At 54.9% G+C, this 20,389-nt stretch overlaps 6 protein-coding genes across 6 annotated transcripts; 3 read left to right on the forward strand and 3 right to left on the reverse strand.

The window, feature by feature from the left end:
• Nucleotides 1–28: 28 nt before the first annotated feature.
• On the reverse strand, nt 29–1,820 carry GLOTRDRAFT_59745 (DUF914-domain-containing protein). The gene is made up of 8 exons (XM_007867006.1): nt 1,436–1,820; nt 1,323–1,369; nt 1,055–1,269; nt 865–997; nt 654–803; nt 437–582; nt 283–364; nt 29–221 (listed from the first exon to the last, which is right to left on the reverse strand). The coding sequence occupies exons 1-8, from the start codon at nt 1,735–1,737 to the stop codon at nt 136–138; spliced, it is 1,161 nt and encodes a 386-aa protein (XP_007865197.1). The 5' UTR covers nt 1,738–1,820; the 3' UTR covers nt 29–135.
• A 1,023-nt stretch (nt 1,821–2,843) lies between these two features.
• Nucleotides 2,844–3,604, forward strand: GLOTRDRAFT_92909 (uncharacterized protein; the record flags this gene model as incomplete). The annotated part of the gene is made up of 3 exons (XM_007867007.1): nt 2,844–3,335; nt 3,393–3,455; nt 3,509–3,604. 3 exons carry the CDS (start codon nt 2,844–2,846, stop codon nt 3,602–3,604), a joined length of 651 nt encoding a protein of 216 aa, XP_007865198.1.
• Nucleotides 3,605–4,054: 450 nt separating this feature from the next.
• Nucleotides 4,055–7,400, reverse strand: GLOTRDRAFT_40012 (uncharacterized protein; the record flags this gene model as incomplete). The annotated part of the gene is made up of 9 exons (XM_007866619.1): nt 4,055–5,018; nt 5,073–5,210; nt 5,262–5,590; nt 5,647–5,694; nt 5,755–6,147; nt 6,190–6,343; nt 6,438–6,651; nt 6,706–6,835; nt 6,987–7,400. Coding segments are annotated over 9 exons (2,784 nt in total), but the record flags the coding sequence as incomplete, so codon positions are not given.
• Nucleotides 7,401–9,598: 2,198 nt separating this feature from the next.
• Nucleotides 9,599–11,054, forward strand: GLOTRDRAFT_115716 (ribonuclease III). Its single transcript, XM_007867008.1, has 4 exons — nt 9,599–10,110; nt 10,172–10,404; nt 10,465–10,582; nt 10,648–11,054. The coding sequence occupies exons 1-4, from the start codon at nt 9,634–9,636 to the stop codon at nt 10,864–10,866; spliced, it is 1,047 nt and encodes a 348-aa protein (XP_007865199.1). The 5' UTR covers nt 9,599–9,633; the 3' UTR covers nt 10,867–11,054.
• A 199-nt stretch (nt 11,055–11,253) lies between these two features.
• Nucleotides 11,254–13,695, forward strand: GLOTRDRAFT_138197 (carboxypeptidase S). Its single transcript, XM_007867009.1, has 7 exons — nt 11,254–11,637; nt 11,693–11,895; nt 11,958–12,708; nt 12,768–13,063; nt 13,122–13,223; nt 13,273–13,594; nt 13,670–13,695. The coding sequence occupies exons 1-6, from the start codon at nt 11,264–11,266 to the stop codon at nt 13,353–13,355; spliced, it is 1,809 nt and encodes a 602-aa protein (XP_007865200.1). The 5' UTR covers nt 11,254–11,263; the 3' UTR covers nt 13,356–13,594; nt 13,670–13,695.
• A 2,137-nt stretch (nt 13,696–15,832) lies between these two features.
• GLOTRDRAFT_128418 (uncharacterized protein) lies at nt 15,833–19,210 on the reverse strand (the record flags this gene model as incomplete). The annotated part of the gene is made up of 2 exons (XM_007867010.1): nt 15,833–18,808; nt 18,860–19,210. 2 exons carry the CDS (start codon nt 19,208–19,210, stop codon nt 15,833–15,835), a joined length of 3,327 nt encoding a protein of 1,108 aa, XP_007865201.1.
• Between the last annotated feature and the right edge of the window lie 1,179 nt (nt 19,211–20,389).

Below are 20,389 nucleotides of genomic sequence, written 5' to 3' on the forward strand. Positions count from 1 at the left end.
GGACCGGTGTAGCAACACACAGCATAGTCGGCGAAGAAAGTTATCACCCGTCGTACACCCAATCTTATAATTATCCAAGAAGCCCGCCTCTACGTATAGAGTACACATACAAACCCCACCCACGTCTATGTAATTTTACACCCTCTCCTCGCCCACCGTGACGTCCCCCCTCCGGTGCACGTACGCCGGCGCCTTGGGGTCGAGCTTGCCCTGCTCCTCCGCTACAGCGATACGAGTTAGTATTCGTATAGTACGACGGCAAAGGGGGAGAAGACGACGTACGCGTCGCGTGCCAGAAATAGATCACCAGCCCCAGGAGCACGACCGCGAACGCGGGGAAGTACAGCCAGAACGGCTGGTAGTGCTGCATGCAGTCAACCTTGAGTTCCTGCCAAGGGGACGGGGGGGAGGGGGGGAGGGGGAGGAGGACACGCACGAAGAGGAACAGCCCGAAGAGCAAGCCGTAAAAGTCGCTCGTGAGCAGGCTGATGTTGTAGTACGCGGACGAGGCCATGCGGTAGAGCAGCGGCGCGACCGTGTAGAGGATGAACATCGCCGCCGTGTACGCCACGAGCAGGCCAACTACCGGCCACGTCAGTGAGCAGGGTGAACAAGTGAAAAGAGAGAGAAGAAGGGGGGGGGGGAACACGCACTGTTCATCCCGCTCCACGTCGCCTGCGTCATGTCCTTGTGCTCGAGCCCCGCGGCCTGGATGCCGTTGATGAGCGTCCCCCACATGCCGAGCTGCCCGACGACCTCGTACAGCGGCGAGCGGCGCACGAAGAACTCCTCCGTCGCGTTCGCTGTTCCAAGTAGCAGCAGTATTAGGATGGGTGAGGAGTGAAGGAGAAGGGGGAGACGCACTGAACCCGTAGAGCGTCGCGCCGACGATCATGAAGACGTCGCCCTTGGCCATGTTGAGCGCGGGGTAGTCCTTGTCCGTGAGGCGGTCGGACGCGACGAGCAGCCCGAGGCCGCCGACGCACACCAGCACGCCCTATCGTCCCCACGTCAACTCCAATTCACCACATAAGTACCAGCCAGCGCTCCTCACCAGCAGCTGCGTCCAGTGGTACCGCGTGCGCATGTAGACCCAGCAGAAGAAGAGGCAGACGGGGATGGCCCACGCGTCGAGGAGCATGCACGAGAGGAGGGTGGTGTAGTTGTAGGCCTTGACGACGAGGAAGTTGCCCTCGACGTCGCAGGCGGCGAGGATAATGTATTTCCAGCCGTCCTTGGCGATCATTTTGGCCCAGCCTTTGAAGCCGTCTGTGTGGAAGATGAGGGCTCAATGCTGCGTGTTGGGACTGTATTGCACGTACACTGGTAGATGGTGTATGGGGTGTACACAACGAAGAGCGAAAAGTACCTATCGAGCTGCTCAGCCCCCACAAATCCACAGATCCGTTCAAGCCCAGCTCCCGTTGACACTTACAGGAACCACGTCTGCGTCGTGGGCAAGCTCCAGTTGCGACTAACCAGCTCCGTCGTGGTGACGTTGGTACATGTGATGCAGAGCGATACGACCTGGCCCGCGAGCAAGCTGAGGACAAAGCGGCGGGTCCAGAGTGACTGGAAGCGGCGCCAGAGGGAGGCATGGAAGGCGGAGAAGGAGGAGTAGTCGATGGGCGGGCGCTGGGGCTTGTCAGCGTAGTCAACGCCATCGAGGTCGACTTCCGCGGCGACGGGCGAGTCGACGAAGGAGTGCTTTGTGTCGACCGGCGAGAGACGGGACATTTTGGGCGCCGTGACCAGTGCAAGTCGAGTCTTACGGGGAGGGCGATAAGACGAGAGACTAGCAGGGAGCTTGAGCTGAGGCCAAGCAAGAGCTGCCTGCGCTCGACGCTCGAGCGTCGACTAAAATTTCCCAGGGCCTTGATCTAATCTGATCACCCGTGCCTGGCTCGCCACCGCCACCACCTGCTTCCGCTTCCACGAATAGATCGCTAAAACATCCGAGCCAACCAAGCCACGACCACAGTTTCCGGTAGCCGTATATCCGACTCCAGCGCACAGTCCAGAAGGTTTTATCGGAAGCAGACTCAACTTTATCCAACAGCAAAGACCATTTCAGCTCCGGCGTTCTGCACAAGACGTGGGCACAACCAACTAGCGCGCAGGCCCTGGGCCGCCACCAACCACGTAGTTCCAACCTTACTCGCATCCCGCCGTCCCATCGATTCACCACATTGGCTTTTAGCCTCTCCTGTATAGATCCCCATGACCTAGAGTAGTAGAGCAAGCAGTGCGCCTGGAGAAAGCGTGACGATGATACTGTAGGCTTCAGACCGTACATGCCACGAGAGGAATCACAACCACCGGGTAAGGGCAGCGCAGAAACGCCTCACTAGCACACCTTCACGAAGACAACCGCAAGGAAAGGCAGGAACAAGAGCACCTCTTTCTCCTCCAAGTCTTGTGTGTCCCAAGTACAGCTGCCGACCCGCGCGGCCGCGCTGGCGACGCAAGCCTTAGCAAGTGTGGCACCGGGAGTTCCCGGGCCGCGCACAATCTCACGCCGGCGGTGGGTTGTTTGGCACCCGACCTTGCGCGTCTCGTCGGCACCGCGCATCCACTGCATTCGGACAGCCACACGTCCCCTCGGCCATGGCGCGATCCTACGTCCATCCCATCGTCAAATGTCTCCCGGAGCGCAAGCCAAGTGCGCTGACGTCGCATACTCGGCCGGCGCTGCGTCCAGCACTGGGTCGGATATAAATGAACGAGTACCGCCCGCCATACCACCATCAGCACCACCAGCGAACACAACCGCGTCGCTCAGTCCTCGTTCTTCGCCACAAACAACCTCCCCACCCACATCCACACCCCAACCCAAACCCAGAATGTCCGCCCCGCAACACCCCGCCGGCCCCCCGCCCGCCTGGGGCTGGGGCCCGTATCACCACCCCTGGCACCCCCGCCGCGCGCGCTTCTCCGGCGGCGGCCACCGCCTCTTCTGGTTCGTCCTCGGCGGGCTCGCCGCCTCCTGGTGGATGCACCGCCGCGAGGAGTGGTACCTCCAGCACGGCTTCTGCAGGCGGCCCGACCACACGCTCGCCGCGCCGCCGCCCCAGCAAGAGAACGCGGCGCAGGGCAAGGAGTCCCACTGCACGCGCTACGAGCGGCCCGCGTGGGACTCGCCCGAGGGGCAGAGGCACTGGCGCTGGGGGTGGCATGAGAGACGGGAGGCGGAGATCGAGGCGAGGCGCCAGCGCGAGCAGGCGCAGGCTCCTGATCCCGTGCCCGCTGCTCGTGTGGTCGCCGCACCGCAGGCTGCTGCCTGGGACCACGAGAAGGAACGGATAGAGGATATGAAGATGAAGGCGACTGAGAAGGTACGTCTTCTGGGTGAGGGTCTTCTGCGAGTCTCATCTGATCGATGTCTGGTACAGGTTGCCGAGATGTCAGAGGCGACCCTCGATACCATCCTCTCAACCGTCAACTCGCTCAAGGCTGTAAGTCCAGTTCCCACCTCCACCCGCTGACTGTTCACTCATTCCCCCTCCAGAAGCTCGCCGATCAGAAGGCGCAGATGGAGGAAGAGAAGCGGCGCCGTCAGCAGGAGATCGAGGAGCAGCAGAAGGCTCCCCGCCATCTCGTATAAACATAATGCATAACCTTCATTCGACTGCGTTTTTCTCTATTTATCCACTCCATGGACGCACCGCTCTCTTTACTTGACTAGATAGTGTATCATTATCCTCTGTTTTTATTGTCCTTTATATGCTCGAGGCCTGTCGTAATTATTCTGAATGTTCATGCTGAAAGCTTCCATACCCCTCAATGGCCCGTATCGACGGTCACTCTGGTTCAATATACTCGGTCAGTTTAATGCAGCCATCCGACATGAGGTTAGCTGTTTGTTAAGACCGCCAATGCCATGCGCAGCCTAAAATCATACATGTCTTTTACCTCGTGCCCAATTAGTGTCGTACCTATGTAAACCCGGACTCAACGGTGCCTCGGACCCCAGTTATCTATTAGCGAGTCTTCATTAGTAGTGCCTACCACGTAAGTATTTCTTGCAAAGTCGGGAACCTGCGTCAAAAAAACACTAGTCTTGCTTCACAGCTTTCCACTTCGAAAGCGGAGTAGGCTGGCTAACTAGATCGCGAATAATATCAGACGGCTGCCATCGTACCTTGCCAACCAAAGTACACTCACCTGCTTCCGACGTGTCGCTGCGGTAAAGCACCACCGCCCACTTCTCCTTCTTCATCTGATCATACCGCATCCGGCCGAACCGCGCCTTGCTCATGGACCACCGCACGACCTTCGCCTGCGTGTCCACATACACCGGCGCCGTGATGATATACATACTCCCCGCCTTCGGCGGGTTCTGGCCCTCGACGATATTCCCGATGCGCGGGACGAGATTGTCCGCGCTCGCGACGTTCGTCTTGTAGAACAGCAGGCAGTTGGTCGCGTCGTTGTTGTTCAGCATCGGCATCATCGCGTTCATGAGCGTCGGCTCGATCTGTGTCTCGTACAGGCCGATTTCGTCGGGCGACGTCGCGAACCCGTCGGGAAGGGCGAGTGCGAACGGCAGCCCGCGGTACGCCGTCGCAAGCAGGTTCTCCATCTCCGCCTGCAGGGGGTGCAGGCAGACCTTCCGCCTCGGCACCCGGCGCTGGAGGTCCGACAGCGGGATCGGGAGCTTGCCGCGGTACGGCGCGATATCCGTCGTGAGGTCGTCCTTCAACACACTCTGTAGGAACTCGGACAACCAGTGAGCGGGGAACCCGACGCGGCCCAGGTGCACGAGGAGGGCGATGAACGCAGACAGGCTGTTGGGTAGGCGGACCCTGACTGCCTCCATGCGCCCGGGGTTCCCTGGGACCATGGTGTAGAGCAGCACCTTCGTCAGCCAGGCAGTGAGCTCCCACCGAGACGCCAGTTCTGTGAGCGGCCGAGGTAACGGTAGAGGTGCCATTACGAGCACGTCTTGGATGGCGGCTGTGTGGACCAGGCGGCACCCTAGGAAGCGAGGTACATCATGCGGATGAAGTAATGTATATCTAGTAACCAGGTTCTGTCATGATCTGTATAGGGGATGGAGATGGCAAACCCACGTATGGATCAGCTCCGTATCGTCATGCCAAATTCCCGTATTAAGCAGGCAATTCGAGGCAGCCGCAGACATGTTATGATCCGCCTGCAGATTGGGGAGGGTATACAGTACCATATTCATGGGACCATGGGTATAGTCACTGATAGCTCCCTTTAGAATGATACTCTATCAGCAAAGGCATACCACCTACGGCACATTGCTCAACCATATCCTTGTAAAGTGTCTTGGGAAGGACTCCGGACGCGTATGATCGCCGCCGAACCTCATTTTCCCCAGTTCTTGAGTCAACTCTCCGTACAGTATTTCGAGCTTGAGACACGATCCACATTCTTTGACTGCCTTCATAGTGGCGTCCAGGAAATGGGACATGTGGAGGAACACGGGCGCATATCGTTTTACGCTTGAAGGAGCTTTCTCTTCCAGACCCGACCACTCATTGAATGTCAAGACTTGCCGAGGGGCTTGGAAGGCATCGAAACGCATATTCGGATAGTCATGATCACCGTGCGTAGCCCCGTCCTGAGACCCACAGAACGCGTTAGAAAGAGTCCTTGCACTCCAGGCTTATGACCTACGAATAATGTGATGTTCGGCAACCATGTTCGCGCCACTCGTTCTGGGATCTACGCGCACGTTCAGTACATCATTGAATACGTATCCCGAACATATACCTTGCGTAATACTTCACGGTCGCTAGCCGTGACCTTTCCGTCTGTAAGAGCACGAAATACCTGGAAGCCTTCATGTCTTCCCCAGAGTTCGGGTGGCGGTACGTAACACTCCGCGAGCTCGTACCAAGATTCCTCGAAAATCATATCGCTATTGCTTGCTGTGTTATTGACGTAGAGCTCGTCAAGGAGATAATCTGCTAATTTCTCTCTCTGCTTCGGGGTGAGCTTATTACCCTTGCATGGGTCCTCTCCCATGCGGTCCGGGCCAAGGCTATATAGGCGTGCAAGCTCTACGTCGCTCATTGGACCCATCATCCTCTGCACCTCCTCCCGCTTTTGTTGTTTACGGGCGTCGAGCATGGCTCTGTATGCTGGTGAAAGATTGAGCGAGTCCAGCATGGAAAGCTTTTCCTTCTTGGTTTGCTTATAATCATGGTGCACCAAGACCTTCTGCGTTGTTTTGACCTTCGTGGCTGCCTTCCAGTACTTTAGTACGTCTAGCACGGGCTCGACAGCTGCTGAATCGACGTGCAACCATTCAGGCAATGTCGGTGGACTGTCCAGGAGGCGCTTCTCGAGGTCATTGATAGTCGTCATCATCCTGACCGTACTAGTCAGAAAGGTTCACGCTATCGGTCAGGCAGGGGACAGCTGACCTTTGGTGGCAGTACGAGGGCATGATGACGCCCAGAAACATATACATGAACGTCGCCTTGATCTCCAACACCGAGACCTTGTCGGATGTTTCGATCAGCTGCTGTACGAGCATGAAGAGTACCAGGTCTCGGGCCAGAGCCGTAGGATGTATGTCGCACAGGGTCATATGCACTCGGGCGTTGTTGCGTTTGCTGCTGGACAATTTTGAGTATGCTTTATGGAACCCGATCAGGGAGCCAAAGACATGTCGAGCTGCATACACGGTCGGCTAAGTATCTATAGCCCGTAGCAGTGTTGAGCACTCACCATCGCCGACACCGCCGAAAAAGAAAGATAAATTAGATAGCTGCGCAGGAGTCAACTGGTTCAGCTTTATGGGTTGAGCAAAACCCGAGCCCCAGTTATCGATGATAGACATTATATCATCATGACCGATCTATGAAGGTGCCGTGAGTTGCCAGAGGACCGCATATATGCGCATATACTGGGATCAAGTGATTGCTCACCGAATAGTACTGCAAGAATGTACTCCTACGAACAGTTAAGAACGAGAGCCCTTATGCAAGCACGGGAAAGACTTACGAGACGGCTTTGAATATTGGCAGACGCGACAGCTGACCTAAAGCCGTCGTGACAGCTTCGACTCGGTCATCCAGCTCCGGCTGCAGCTTGTCCCATTCCTTCCAAGCGCTCTCCAGGTCTGAAGCTTGAGCTTCTTGGAATGAGGAAGGGTCACTCAGAGCAATGATCAGCTCTCGGTGTCGCGTCAAGTCTTCAGATTTCACTGATCCGTTGCGGATTCCGTGACATAGAGCCTTGGCCAATCTGAGGGATAGGCGAGACTGCAGACTCCTGTTAGACTCTTGATATGCAGTAGATAAGCGCTTCCAGGCACGCGAAATCGCGTCTATGCAGCTTATATAGTCCCCAGTCTCGTACAAGGCAGCACTCAAGTTGGACGGGTAGACCGGATCTGTCGGGGCTGCCTCCTCAGCCTGTGCAAGGTTTTAGTCTTTCAAAACAGTGGTAGTCCAGACAATCGCCGACCAGTTTGTAGAACTTTGCCGCCCTTCAAAGCGGGGCGGGTTAGACCAATAACAGGGTACAAGTTTGCGACGCGGATGTCTGATGGATGTTCGCAATACTCGAATACTACTACTCACTGCACCATGTCACCTTTCTTGAAGTGCTCATTGCCTTTCTCCTTGAGTGCTGTCGCGTTTTCTTTTGCCATCGCGTTCTGTGGCCCTGAAGCAGGTCTCGGTCTGAAGCAACGCGTCCGAATGCAGGATCGGATATGAATGGAAGTGAAGTCTATTTGTAGATTGTAATTAGTCTTTTGGAGCTAAACTAAATTTGGAACACGCGTCGCGACGCGTCTCTCTGGTGCCACAGTCGCGGTAGCCTGCACGCAAGGTTGGTACAGACCTATCACGCCAGCTTTTCTTTCCTTATATCCGCAATTTTTATCTTGTGATTACTTCACTTAGAGTAATTTGGGGCAGACGTAGATACATATACATATATGATATAGAAACAATAGGAACCATAGAGAAGTCTTTCAGCAGCATCTTGACTTGCGTTCGGCACGAACCAGAGGTCGTCAACGGTAAAGAGGTGATCGAGGGCAGCGGCTCCGATGGAGGTGATAGACTCGCACGTCGTCGTAGATAGCGTCGACATCGTCTTCCACAAGCGGCGGCTCGGGGAGCTCGGGCAGGTCTTTTGCAGCCTCTTCACGCCGAGCTATGTTCTCTTGCAGTTCCTCGGGGCTGGGAAGCCGATAACCCAAGATCTTCTCGGCTTGGGCCCAAGTGGTCGTGGGCGGCCTCGGAGTCCAGGCATTGTCCTCGCGTTCCCAAACCAGAGCCTCGTCGCCCGCAATGTACGGCTGCTTGAAGAGAGCCTCCAGATGCGCGTCGACCTCGCGCCTCCTCAATTCGTGCTCGAGTTTGCTCTTGCGGATACACCCGAAGAGGTCGTCGATATCCTGCATCTTCTTCACAGTCTTCGTCTTGAGCCTGGCAAAGTCCGACGGCTCGTCTGATTCCGTGACCACAGGCGCGGCTGCCGAAAGTGAGTCCCCTGTACCAGACAGAGTCTCAGATACGGCGCCAATATCAGGGTCCTGCGGGAAGAGAGAAGACGTAGAAGAGCCGGAAGGCTCGTCTGACTGCGCGACCAAAGTCGGCGTTTCGGAGAACGAGTCCCTTGTGACATTCAGGGTCTCGGACACGGCACCATCGCTAGGGCCTTGGGTGGCAAAAGACGAAGAGACGGGAAAGCCGGAAGTTCTTGAACTGTCTTGAATGCCGCGCACGAAGACGTCGTGGTCCTGTTCGTAATCCACGGTAAACTGCGCAGGAGATGCTTCTGCGTTGATAACCAAGGAATAAACGGAATCCACAATCCCTTTTGAGGGATTATTGTCGAAGAGACGAGAACGCGACCTCCTATGATGCAGAGACCAAAGACTGAAGATGATGCCGAAGACAAGGAGAATCATGTAACCAAAGACAAAGGCGCCAACAGGGTAGATCCTGTTTGGGGTATCTATCATCTTCTCAGAGTACCACGAAGGAGGAGGAGCGTCCAACAAGAAGATCGGAGGAGGTGCATCCAACTGAGGAGTGGTCGAATACCCGAAGAGAAAGAAGAAGAACAGGCGCAGCGCAGGAGACACATTGTGGAGAAGCTGAGAGATAACGTTGGCGCCGACGATACGGTAGACCGCATCGAAGAGCGGGACGTTTGTTGTAGTAGAGCTGAGGGCTGATGCGAATGAAGACATGATAGTTGAGTTGATGGAGGATAAGACAGAAACTCCTGACTTTTATGCTGTTTGTTGCTGGCTGACGGTGGGATAACTGCGCTTCATGGGGGCTGGCATGGAGTGCCGTTATACCACTGTCAGCGTTGACAGTTGGCTGGCTGGCTGCTCCCCACCAGCAGTCCAGATTGCGATATACTCTTCGACAGCTATCAGTGAGCCTGCACGAGCACCCGTATCATAGCGATATCCCTGGCCTAGATGTCCACATATAGGGGGGTGAAGGTATTCGTGAGTCGATGCGCAGACGTTCACGATTGAGGCAAGATAATTAATACCCCAAGTCTGAGTCGGGGACAGGGAAGATGCCGACTAGCTGCGGAGAATGCCGGTGACCCAAAATTTGGAAGACGAGGTTGTGGCAAGTCCAGCAGCAGCGCACGCGGGCTGGCGTAGCAAGGGACATGGGATATGTGCACAAACGCCTCGCGTCCACCGCTGCAAAGCTAGCAGTCTCCCCGTCCTCCGCCAGGGCATTCCCCCCGCCCGACGCCATCTCCAATCCCAGGGCATTCGACCCCGAGACCTATGCCGCCCTCCAACCACCACCGGCCTCGTCATTAACAGCCCTTGCGCACCGACTGGGGCTGGGAAGGGTGCTGTCCCCGACAGAAGTGCAGCAGGCGTGCACGCATCCGAGTTTTGTGACGCTGTACCAGAAACACTACCCGAATGAAGCGAAGCCGGCGACGAATGGCAACCTTTCTACGGTCGGCAATTCTTTGCTGGGGCTGTTCGCCTCGGAGTACCTGAATGCGAGCTATCCGCATCTACCGCTCAGAGTGCTGAAGGCAGCAGTGAGCGCGTATGTCGGCGCCAAGACGTGTGCGAGCATCGCGACAGAGATTGGTGCTACGCCTTTGCTACGATGGCATCGAACGGTGCGTTACAATCACACTCATTTCGCGAGACGAGGCCCTTCATACCCGCGCGACGTAACAGACAGCAACCCCGCTGAAGCCCGCCCTCCTCCTTCCCGACGCCCTCTCCTCCATACCCCGATCCATAGTCGCCCTCGTGTACCAGCACCGGTCCCTACCAATAACGCGCCAGTTTGTCCACGACCTCTTCCTCAGCCGCGAAGTTGACCTCCGAGCGTTCATTAAATTCCGAGACCCGAAGAAGGCACTCAAGGAGACCGTGGCCAAGTTCGAGCGGGAGAGGCCTGTATCCCGGTGCGCGAACTGCTTCGCCCGCGAAACATGCCTCAGAAGCTGATCATCCGGCGACTGCAGATTACTCGCAGAGACGGGTCGATTCTCCAATTCACCCGTTTTCGTTGTCGGCATATACTCAGGAGCCGACCAACTGGGGGAAGGGTTCGGCACCTCATTAAAAATGGCAGAATTCCGCGTAAGCCCTCGCTTTGCTCCGCGTCCCCCCTCATATACTCATATCCTTCGGTATGACCTCCTCAGGCTGCCGAAGACTCCCTTCACCGCCTATACCTCACTCGCACGCCGCCCGAACAGCTCCGTCTCCCCTCCTCGACCTTCTCGCCATCACCATCCGACCTGTACACGTACAAGCCCCCGAAAGGCTCGAAGCTGGAATACGTCGCGGGTGAGCTTGGCATGGAGGAGATCGAGTACGCGAGCGGCGGAAGGACCGGGCTGGTCACGCCCCCTTCCAGCTAAGTGCAGCAGACTCTTGGGGTTCAGTTGTTGGAGTGTACATTATAGTTGGAGTTAATTGGCTGGCATTATCTGGGCGCAGGCTACCTTGCTGGCTGCCGTCGCGCTTATCTCCGCTCATGACGGGATGCTTGTTATTATCTACCACGCTAATCGCATTGCTGTCGAGATGGCTTTCTAAAACCTCTTTCCCGGCGGAATTGAGTCGCAATATGTACTGAGATATATACAGGCTTGAAGGCGGACCGCGTTTGATACTCGAGCGGGATGCCGGCGGCAGCGAAGGGGCGTATCTTATCACGTCCAGGGCGAAGCGTATGGCCATTGATAGCGCCATTCCCGCCTGCTTACGACACAGAACCTCTAGTGTGAACGCATATAAAGATCATGGGGGCAGCGGATGAATGCCCCATCGTCTTCGACGCCCTCCCCGACGATGAAGGTCTTGAAGGAAGAGCTGCCCCCTCCGACGTCGACCGCGTCCACCAAGCGTCCTGGCCGAGCTGCGTTCAAGAGGGCTCTTGTGGTCCCTCTGGTAGTCGGTGCTTACTTCCTGGGCAGGCGTTCCTTGTCTTTGAACCCTTCGTGGCCGTTACCTGCCCTGGAGGACGTGTTTGCAGGCGATGCGAACGCGGACGCGGCCCTGTGTCCTCAGGCGACGCCCCTGGTGCCCGAGAAGCACAGTGAGCTCTGGCAGAGCTTGGGGAGCAGCTACGGGACGGATGAGTTCTTGAAGAAGGCAGTGGATAACTTGGGAGGCGCAGTTCGCGTGCCGTACGTTCTGGCGGGTGTTACTCTACCTATCGCTGCGTCTAACGCCTACATGCAGAACGGAGTCCTTCGACAAGATGGATGAGGTCGGGAAGGATCCCCGATGGGAAGTCTTCGGGCCGTTCCACAACTACTTGCTCAAGACGTTTCCCCTCGTCCACTCTACTCTCTCCCTGACGAAAGTCAACACCTACGGACTTGCGTACGAGTGGACAGGGTCGGACAAGTCCCTGAAGCCTCTGCTCCTCGCTGCACACCAGGGTCTGTCCATATCACCACAAAATCGTCTAGTGTCACAGCTGATGATACCTCCACCTGCGCAGACGTCGTCCCGGTCGATCCCACTACCGTAGACCAATGGGCGCACCCTCCCTTCTCCGGCTACTTCGACGGGAGTCGCATCTGGGGCCGCGGCTCCTCCGACGACAAGAGCGGGCTCATCGGGATCCTCACCACCCTCGAGACCCTCATCTCCAAGGGCTGGAAGCCCACGCGCACCATCGTGCTCTCGTTCGGCTTCGACGAGGAGGCGAGCGGGCTGCACGGCGCTTCCGCTCTGGGCAAGTACCTCGAGGGCGCGTACGGCGAGAACGCGTTCGCCATGATCGTCGACGAGGGCGGAGGATTTGGCGAGCAGAAGGGCGCCGTTCTCGCGGTGCCTGGGATCGGCGAGAAGGGCTACCTCGACACTCGCGTCGAGGTGACCTCCCCCGGTGGACACTCGAGTATCCCGCCACCGCACACCACCATCGGTATCCTCGCCCAGTTGTTGGTGCAGTACGAAGCCAATCCCTACAAGGTCGAGTTGAACCGCGCCACACCCGTGTACGGCTTTTTCCAGTGTCTCGCTGCGCACGCCCCACAAATTCCCTCTTCGCTCAAGAAGAGTCTGAAGAAATCCGTGAGCTCGGACAAGGCACTGAAGGAGGCGGAGAAGGAGCTCTTCAAGGACCCGATATTGAAGAACCTGGCAGGGACCACGCAAGCTATCGACTTGATCGACGGAGGTGTGAAGACGAACGCCTTGCCAGAGAGAGCCTGGGCCGTGGTCAACCACCGGATTGCCACGGAAAGGTATGCTACTCCCGTCAACTATCCCTGAATCATATGTTGACTCTATCCCATCACCCAAGCTCAGTAGCCGGCGCGAAAGCCCATGACACGGCTCTCTTGAGGGAGCTCGCAAAGCAGTTCAACCTCTCGTACACCGCTTTCGGTGAAACCATCACTTCGGAACCTTCCTATGGCACCTTGACGCTCTCTGATGCTTGGGGAGCTGCCTTGGAACCCGCTCCCATCACGCCTACCGGCCCCGATGCAGCAGCATACCAGATTCTGAGCGGCACAATTAAGGCCACCTACAATACGCATCGTTCCTTGAAGGATGACGGCATCGTAGTTGCCCCGGGTATCATGACAGGAAATACTGGTGAGAACATTGAAGTCCACCCATCAGATTGTCAAGGCTAAGGCTTCATTGACCTCAGATACTCGATATTACTGGAAGTTGACTGAGAATATCTTCCGATACAATCACCACAACCAGGGCTCCGGCAAGGCACTTTCAGGTGTTCATACCGTCAACGAGAGTGAGTGGTTTGACACAGTGAATTTGGACTTGCTGACATCCAAGCCAAGGCATCCCGATCGACGCCTTCATTGAAATGATCCGATTCTTCACCACTCTGATTCTCAATGTGGACGAGTCGACGGCGTTGTAAAAAAGATCTGGAAGTCGGGATCTCCATGTAATATATGGTCTGTCGATCATACGCCTTTGATTAAACACTGTTGTACAACGTCATGCCTTGCGTTTTCACTCTCCTCGGAAGATGAACCTTCTTCTCTGGGTGACTCAGAATACTATTTGGCATTACACTACTGATACAATCATGCAAAGGAATCCATAGAATGTACAAGTGTTTCCTCCGTGCCTTCAGTGTTACCTGCCAACTTAAGAGTAGGTCGCGACGTTTCGCCGAGGGTATTGCCCTTGCATTATTATTGGCTTGAGAGTTAAGGTGTTCGGGCACAGGAGTTTTGTCGACCTCGATGCGGTGGATGGGATGAACCTTTGCGCGATGCAGGTTCGAGCCGTATGTCTTCTGGGGTAGGGTCCGTAGGAGGCAGCAGAAACGTAGATACCGCGCCAGCTAGGATTGACCCCTTTTCAAGCGTCCGGCGCTTGAATAAGATGTGACTTATAGACAGACATTAACCATGGAATTGGTAGCGGGAATGGCCGGTTCATCCGGATATTAGGCCACCGCCATTCTGGACTGCCATCGAAGAATATTAGCGATGACCCTGAAAGTAGCATGCCTAAGACTCACAAATCAAATCCGTACGTTCTCGGTAAAGGACACTGCTCAGGTAGGCCGTGAGACAAGACCAGGCTTTCAGGTGGATAGACGCATAATGGACAATCTGAGACAGGGAGACAAAGAGAAGAAAAATGGTTTGAACGAATGTGAGTGGCGCAGTTTGAGCGGGCCAATTAGGCCAAGGCGTCGGGAGGACAGAGGCAGGATGGCGATCCAGGTAAGGGTGAGAGATAAAGGACAGAGTGAAAATGGCTTGAACGAGTGTGGGTGACGCAGTTTGAGCGGCCAACGAGACTAAGGAAGGCTTCAAGAGGATGGAGGCATGGTGGACGATCCAGGGAAGAGTGAGAAACAAAGCAGAGAAGAAAAATGGTTTGAACGAGTGTGGGTGACGCAGCTTGAGCGGGACAATTAGGTAAGGAATACCTCAAAAGGGTGCAGACACAACAGATCACCAGGAACAAAACTGGGCTAGAGATAACTTGAACGAGTGTGACGGCAGTCTTGATACCACAGCGAAGATTTGTAGGAGCTGAAGCGGACGATGCAGCATTTGGGAAGCCAGCACAGAAACTTTCTATTCTGTACCCATGACAGAATGTCGGAAGCTGCAGAGCGTACTGCTGGAAAAGAAGCCGACATAAAAGGAGTGTGGGCTGGTAGAGAGAGCTGCAAGAGGGACCGGCCCATTTTGCGAAGGAGCGGACGCGCATCCAGATGTCGCCATACAGAATAGCCATAAATGAGAGACGTGCAATCATCAATCGGTACACCAGGAGCGGCCACATGGTGGACTAGGACGTTGATCACTGTATAGGGATGGGAAGAAGGGGGATGGACGCATGGACGAGGACCGAGGCCCTCCCCGAAGGCCAAGGAACGAGGAGGGCGGATGAGATGGGAAGACCAAGTTGGGTAAGGGAGACCAAGTTGGATAAGGGAGACCAAGTTGGGTAAGGGAGACCAAGTTGGGTAAGGGAGACCAAGTTGGGTAAGGGAACGTCGAGGGGATGAGGATGGAGTGCATGGAGGAGATAAATGGGAAAGCATAAATATTGAAGGAGCGGACGGGCATATAATGACGTTGGTACCCTGCCAACCGAAAGGAATGTCGTTCACAAGAGGAAGCGCAGTCAGACCGGTCAGGCTGTTCTGATAGCAGGCCTTCGCGACGCGAAGAACTATGCAAGGCCCGGTCTAACCAGCACGCCACGCCATGATTCCGGATGAATCCAAACGTGCAATGGATTGGCTTGTGCCAGGATGGCTTTTCGGGATTTATTGCTTTGTAATTTTCTAATCGGTTGCTTGATGATCATCTCGTTCACTGCGCCACAGAACCTGCGGAGACTGCGCAAGCATAGCTCTGAATCAGATACTACGCGGTGCTGTATAAAGAAAAGGAACAATTGGTAACCAGAATAGGGCAAACAGCCGGGTTTCACTTACCGCTGCTAGTCGTGGACGCAATACGTACACCGTCTTTGCTTAACTTCAACATAATCGTACATACCACCTGAAAGACATCTCAGTTATTCCAAAACTGATGTGGTGATGTCGAAGAACTCACCGCACACATAACTAGATAAATATACTGACAGTGGGATGGTCAGCGGTGTCAAGCAGACCAAGGCTAAATAGATACATACCATTGCGAGACACGGACAAAGAAGCAGATAGGGGTTTGCTTTTATCATTTTTTGAAGGGTTTAGCGATGGGTTTTGCGCGTTTTTTCGTAGCTTGGTTCTTTTTCTATAAACGAGGCCACCATGAGACAGAATAAACACTTTATGAGGGTATACATGGCGTGAACTTGAAGGCCAGTAATAAGGGGCAAGCAAAAGAAGAAAGGTGCAGTCGATCAGGATAAGACTCAAAGGCCGTAGACTTCCGTAGGTGTCCAGTCCATGGCATTGAGCGAAACATTCAGAGAAGGGCCACGAGAAACTGCCACCATGACGATGTCCGAGCAACCTGAAGCGCACAGAGGGTCCACATCCATCGGAACAGGGTCACCGTGAAGTTGGCACGGGCACAGAGCCGACGTCCTCATGCGTATGATGCTGCAGCAAGGCTCTACGTCCATCTCATAGTCTTCGCCACCGTCCTCGCCTGCGGGGCCTAGCGAGAGTTGAGTCAGGCTGCCGACTAGGATATCCATAGCGGCCAGCACCGGGGCCGGCACTTCCGCCGGCAACACGTCCATAGGCTCGGAATCAGGAATTGTAACGACAGCCGCATCGAGCTGCGGATGCGCATTGTCGTCAGAGGGCAGAGCGATGGGGCACGTATCCATAGGTTCATGGTCAACAGCAGCAGCGGAAGCGACCCCAGGCACGGGTTGGGCAGTCTTGTCAGAGGCCAGGAATAAGGCAGGCATTTCCGGAAATTCAATCGGTGACTCGAGAGAGAAAGCTCGGGAGCATGGAGCAGCATCGACCGGATCGACAACGGGTCTGCTGTACAGAGACCACCCTTTTGGGAACAACGGATACAGATCCATATCCATCTTGTCTTTGACAGGCGACCTGCCAGGAGTCCTGAGCAAATGGTAGACCAGATTGTAAGCGGATGTCGACGGAGTCACTGGGCTTCGCTGCACTTGAGCGTCTCGCACGGAGGTATCGACAGAGACCATGGTGCGCTGCGACCGCTGCACCAGGTGAGGAGCATGCGATACTTCGACTCCTGACGTACCACAGTCCACAGATTGCTCCTGTTCGACTGGAGCTTGCGTTGGAACACACGAATTAGATAAACACTCCTGAGGACGAGCATGTGCCGACAGATCCTCGACTACAGAACGAGCAGAGTCGTCATCCCACCCAGGCACAGGTGGAGGCGGCGGGAATGCTTTGGTACGGGTGGCCTCCAGACGCAGACGGAAATCCTGGATTTCAGTGAGAGTTAAGGTCGATTCCTCATCATCGTCGGTAGGACTGGCGGGACGAGGTACAGAAGCAGCCTCACTTGTCTTCGGCACGGGTGACAGATGCTCAGGTCGACGCAACGTTTTGACTTTCCGATTCAACTTTGACAATGGCCGGAACGGTCCCAGTGGCACATCTTGGGCAGACAGATGAGTGGACAGAAGAAAAACATCGTCGACAACATGTTCAGGTCGCACCCTAACAGGCGGGTCACTTGAGAGGAGAAAGACATCGTCGACGACACGCTGAGGTCGCCCGGGAGTTCGTGCAGCAGCCTTGCGATTGAAAACAGGGAGACTAAGGTTGGCTATCTGCTTCTTCCCGACCTTACGAGCGCTGGGCCTCGAGATGGGCGAGCATGAAGCGCTTTTCCCCTTAGCGCGGAATTGGGCCGCATGGGGAGTACCAGGAGGAGTGCCAGTTTGACCCTCATGAGAAATACCTTGCTGAGGAGGGACGCCCTCCGGCGTCGTTGAGATCACCTTGCCTTTCCCAGTATAAGGAGGAATGACCTCGACCTGAAAGCGCATATGCCTGCGCGGCTTACGACGGGGTCTACCCGCAGGGGTCGTGGAGGCGCCCTCGTCTTGACCTGGTACGACGATACCAATCTCGAGTTGAAAGCGAACGCGTTTCTTCTGACGAACGGGAGGACTCCCCTGCGGTGTTGTAGACTCCACTTGGACTTGCTCAAGTATGTAATCTTCCTCATCGGACTCTTGGTCTTCCAGCTTTTCGTGCTCCGCAAGAAGCGTTTGTGTCTCGACCTTTTCGTCAATTTCCTCGGTATAACCAGACTCGAGACTCTCTTCAAGGACGGGTGTCTTGTCTGTCAAGATTTCGTGCATCGCGAACTCCGCCTCAGACTGCATGTCGACTTCTCTGTTGAAGTTGGACTCGCTGCTCTCGTTGAGGAATACAGCGTCTTCCTCCTTCATTCCCAGTCCAGTAGGTACTTCCTGCTCCTGGATTCCAAAATCGATTTTGCCGTCTACTTCTTGCGCCAGTTGTTCCTCAGGCGCGGATACAACGGATCCCTCGGCTCCATGTTCCACGTCGACTACTTTCTCGTGGATTTCTCTAGCCACTTCCTCTTGCGCTGCATCTTGGATTTGACGACCGACTTCGCTTATGGGATCTTCGACAGGTTGCTCCTCAAGGACGGAGAAAGAGCGATTCTCGTCATCAGACTCGGCGTGGAAGGCGTCCTGTTGAATCCCTTCCATGGAGGCATGGCTGATGTCCGCGGACTCCTCGCTGTCAGTGAGGTCTTCAGCAGTGTCAAGGGCGACGGAAATTTCGGCAAGCGCAAGGACTACCAGAGCAAAACTAGCTTCCAGGGAGAACATGGCAGGAAGGGACGAACTTGAGGGCAGGCCGTTGTCCAGGTAGTCCTGAGAATCGTCGGCGGGGTCAAAGAAGGACGACAGACCTGACAGAGCGGACCAGGCGGGAGCCAGCTGGGTGCACGCGGATCGGCCAACTTCCACAGAAGTCTCATCATCTCCGACGAATAGGGCCGAAATACCAGACACAATAGAGCTAGCGGAGACAATCGAGGGGCTTGACAAAACGTTCTCATTCGGCTCGTCGTTAGGCAGCAGTGACATCGCCGACTGCATCGAAGAAGGTGCGATCGATGGGCGGTCTTGCGGGTCATAGTCGAACTCTGCTTTGAATAGAGAAGATAAACTCGAGAGAACCGATGTTGAGTCCGTGAAGCTGGTCGAACGCGAGGAGTAGTACTCCAGAAGAGGCCGCAGGTCAGCGAAACTATCTTGGGTTAGCAGAGACTGTCCCTCTTGCGCTTCACCGTCTTCCATAGGATCATCGCTGCATTCATATCCACCAAAGGAGGCTACGGCCAAGGGTTCTTGAGCAACAGCAGAGACGGAGGGCAGTACCAGAGTCGCGAAGGCCTAAATGAAGGACATGAGTGTGATAAAAAAAGTCTAGGATGTTATTAGTACCCTTTTGACATCGACGAAGTCCAAGACGGAACGGTGGATCTTCTCATTCTGAATAAATTCCTGTGCCGATACACCCTTTGAGGAAAGATCGGCCTCCTTGTATTCAAGTACAGATGGAATCTTCTGTCCCTGGGAGTCCCAGTAACGGTGAGGTAGATACCGCAGAATAGGCTGACGGATGGCCGACCCGGCCCAAGGCGGAGGATCGGGCGGTCGCAAGCCCCGAAGAGCAGTCAGGATGGAAGCAATGTTGAAGAAATTGTCGTTCATGACTACTTGCAGGTGCTTGAGGGCGCGAAGGACAGGTAGATATCCACGAGAAGATCCGTCAGTCGTCTCGAGGTCAGCCATATATCAAGATTTCAACCCAGGCTGACCACTCGTCAGCCAGTATCGAGATCGTCGGAGGAGCATGAGACGCGCTCGTCTCGGATGACACATAGATCAGCCTGCATTGAAGCAAACAAGAATGTGTTGCCAGCCAGAGAGCGATAGAGCCGCCCGTGGATAGAGAGAAAGAGTCTCAAGGAGGAGCACGTCTAGATACTTGAATACTATGCCTGCCATATCCGGAAATGGGGCGTCTCCGAAGTCTGTGGCCACTGGCAACGACGCTGGCTCGGACGATATCTGTGTGCCTTCAGGCAGGGCCTACAGTCGTTGCAGATCGGACAGGTCATCAAATTACAATGTCGCCGGAGTTGGAGACTCGGAGTACAGTCCCGGACAAGCAAAGGCAACAAATTGATTTCTGATCGAACGAGATTTTTTGGCGGGAAACCGACTTCAGATTCGGACTCAGGGAGGCTGGAAACATCCAAAAATGAGGTCCCCCTATTTTTCCCACGACTTTTTGATACGGCCAAAATTTTGGGCCATTTCAACGACATTCTACACAGTCACCGGACCTCCCAGGTCATGCCCTGAGCCTTTGGGGACCTGTAACCCTTGCATGGAGCTGGATCTAGGCTTTCGAATACTTCAGACCTCCTTCTGAGGCCGCCCACTGACAAGGAAGTTCAAATTTATTGCACATGTTACCTTGACTGCCATATTTGGCCTGAACTTATGAGAGCTATTATTGCATATCAGCTGGTCCAATTATTATATTTAAGCCAGAATCAGACTCAGCTCATTGAAAGGAGTCGATTGGCATATTTTCCGCATTTTTCCCGATTTGTTTTGTATACGGCCAAAATTTTGGCCCATCCCGACCCATTATTGAAGGCTACAGGGTGTTTATGGGAAATCGGCTCGTGCCAATCTCTTCTTTAGAGTCTAAATCACTCGTTTCTGCAATAAAATTGGGGTTCCCACGGCTGCTGGACCTCAGGAAATCCGGTCACCGAATTTGTTGTCTTTGGTTGTCCGGGACTGTACGACGTGGCAGATGGTCTGACTTTTGTGCCTCAGGGACTTCAAGTTCAATTCACTTCTCCGACGTGGTCCGACTCTGGAAATGGCTATAAGATGCTAGTACTCACAGCCGCTTGCAGATCGATAGACCATCAATTCAGAAAACCACGTATA

Source organism: Gloeophyllum trabeum (genome assembly GCF_000344685.1).
Source record: "Gloeophyllum trabeum ATCC 11539 unplaced genomic scaffold GLOTRscaffold_00005, whole genome shotgun sequence".
Taxonomy (NCBI): domain Eukaryota; kingdom Fungi; phylum Basidiomycota; class Agaricomycetes; order Gloeophyllales; family Gloeophyllaceae; genus Gloeophyllum; species Gloeophyllum trabeum.

Excerpts from the sequence above, each read along its gene's own strand:
- GLOTRDRAFT_138197 (XM_007867009.1), top strand. The coding sequence starts at position 11,264 with ATGAATGCCCCATCGTCTTCGACGCCCTCCCCGACGATGAAGGTCTTG. Across the intron at positions 11,896-11,957 it reads GCTCCTCGCTGCACACCAGG|ACGTCGTCCCGGTCGATCCC; the intron begins GTCTGTCCATAT and ends CCACCTGCGCAG. Across the intron at positions 12,709-12,767 it reads CACCGGATTGCCACGGAAAG|CTCAGTAGCCGGCGCGAAAG; the intron begins GTATGCTACTCC and ends CCATCACCCAAG.
- GLOTRDRAFT_115716 (XM_007867008.1), top strand. The coding sequence starts at position 9,634 with ATGGGATATGTGCACAAACGCCTCGCGTCCACCGCTGCAAAGCTAGCA. Across the intron at positions 10,111-10,171 it reads TGCTACGATGGCATCGAACG|ACAGCAACCCCGCTGAAGCC; the intron begins GTGCGTTACAAT and ends GCGACGTAACAG. Across the intron at positions 10,583-10,647 it reads TAAAAATGGCAGAATTCCGC|GCTGCCGAAGACTCCCTTCA; the intron begins GTAAGCCCTCGC and ends TGACCTCCTCAG.
- GLOTRDRAFT_59745 (XM_007867006.1), bottom strand. The coding sequence starts at position 1,737 with ATGTCCCGTCTCTCGCCGGTCGACACAAAGCACTCCTTCGTCGACTCG. Across the intron at positions 583-653 it reads GACGTGGAGCGGGATGAACA|TTGGCCTGCTCGTGGCGTAC; the intron begins GTGCGTGTTCCC and ends CGTGGCCGGTAG. Across the intron at positions 222-282 it reads CTATTTCTGGCACGCGACGC|CGGAGGAGCAGGGCAAGCTC; the intron begins GTACGTCGTCTT and ends GTATCGCTGTAG.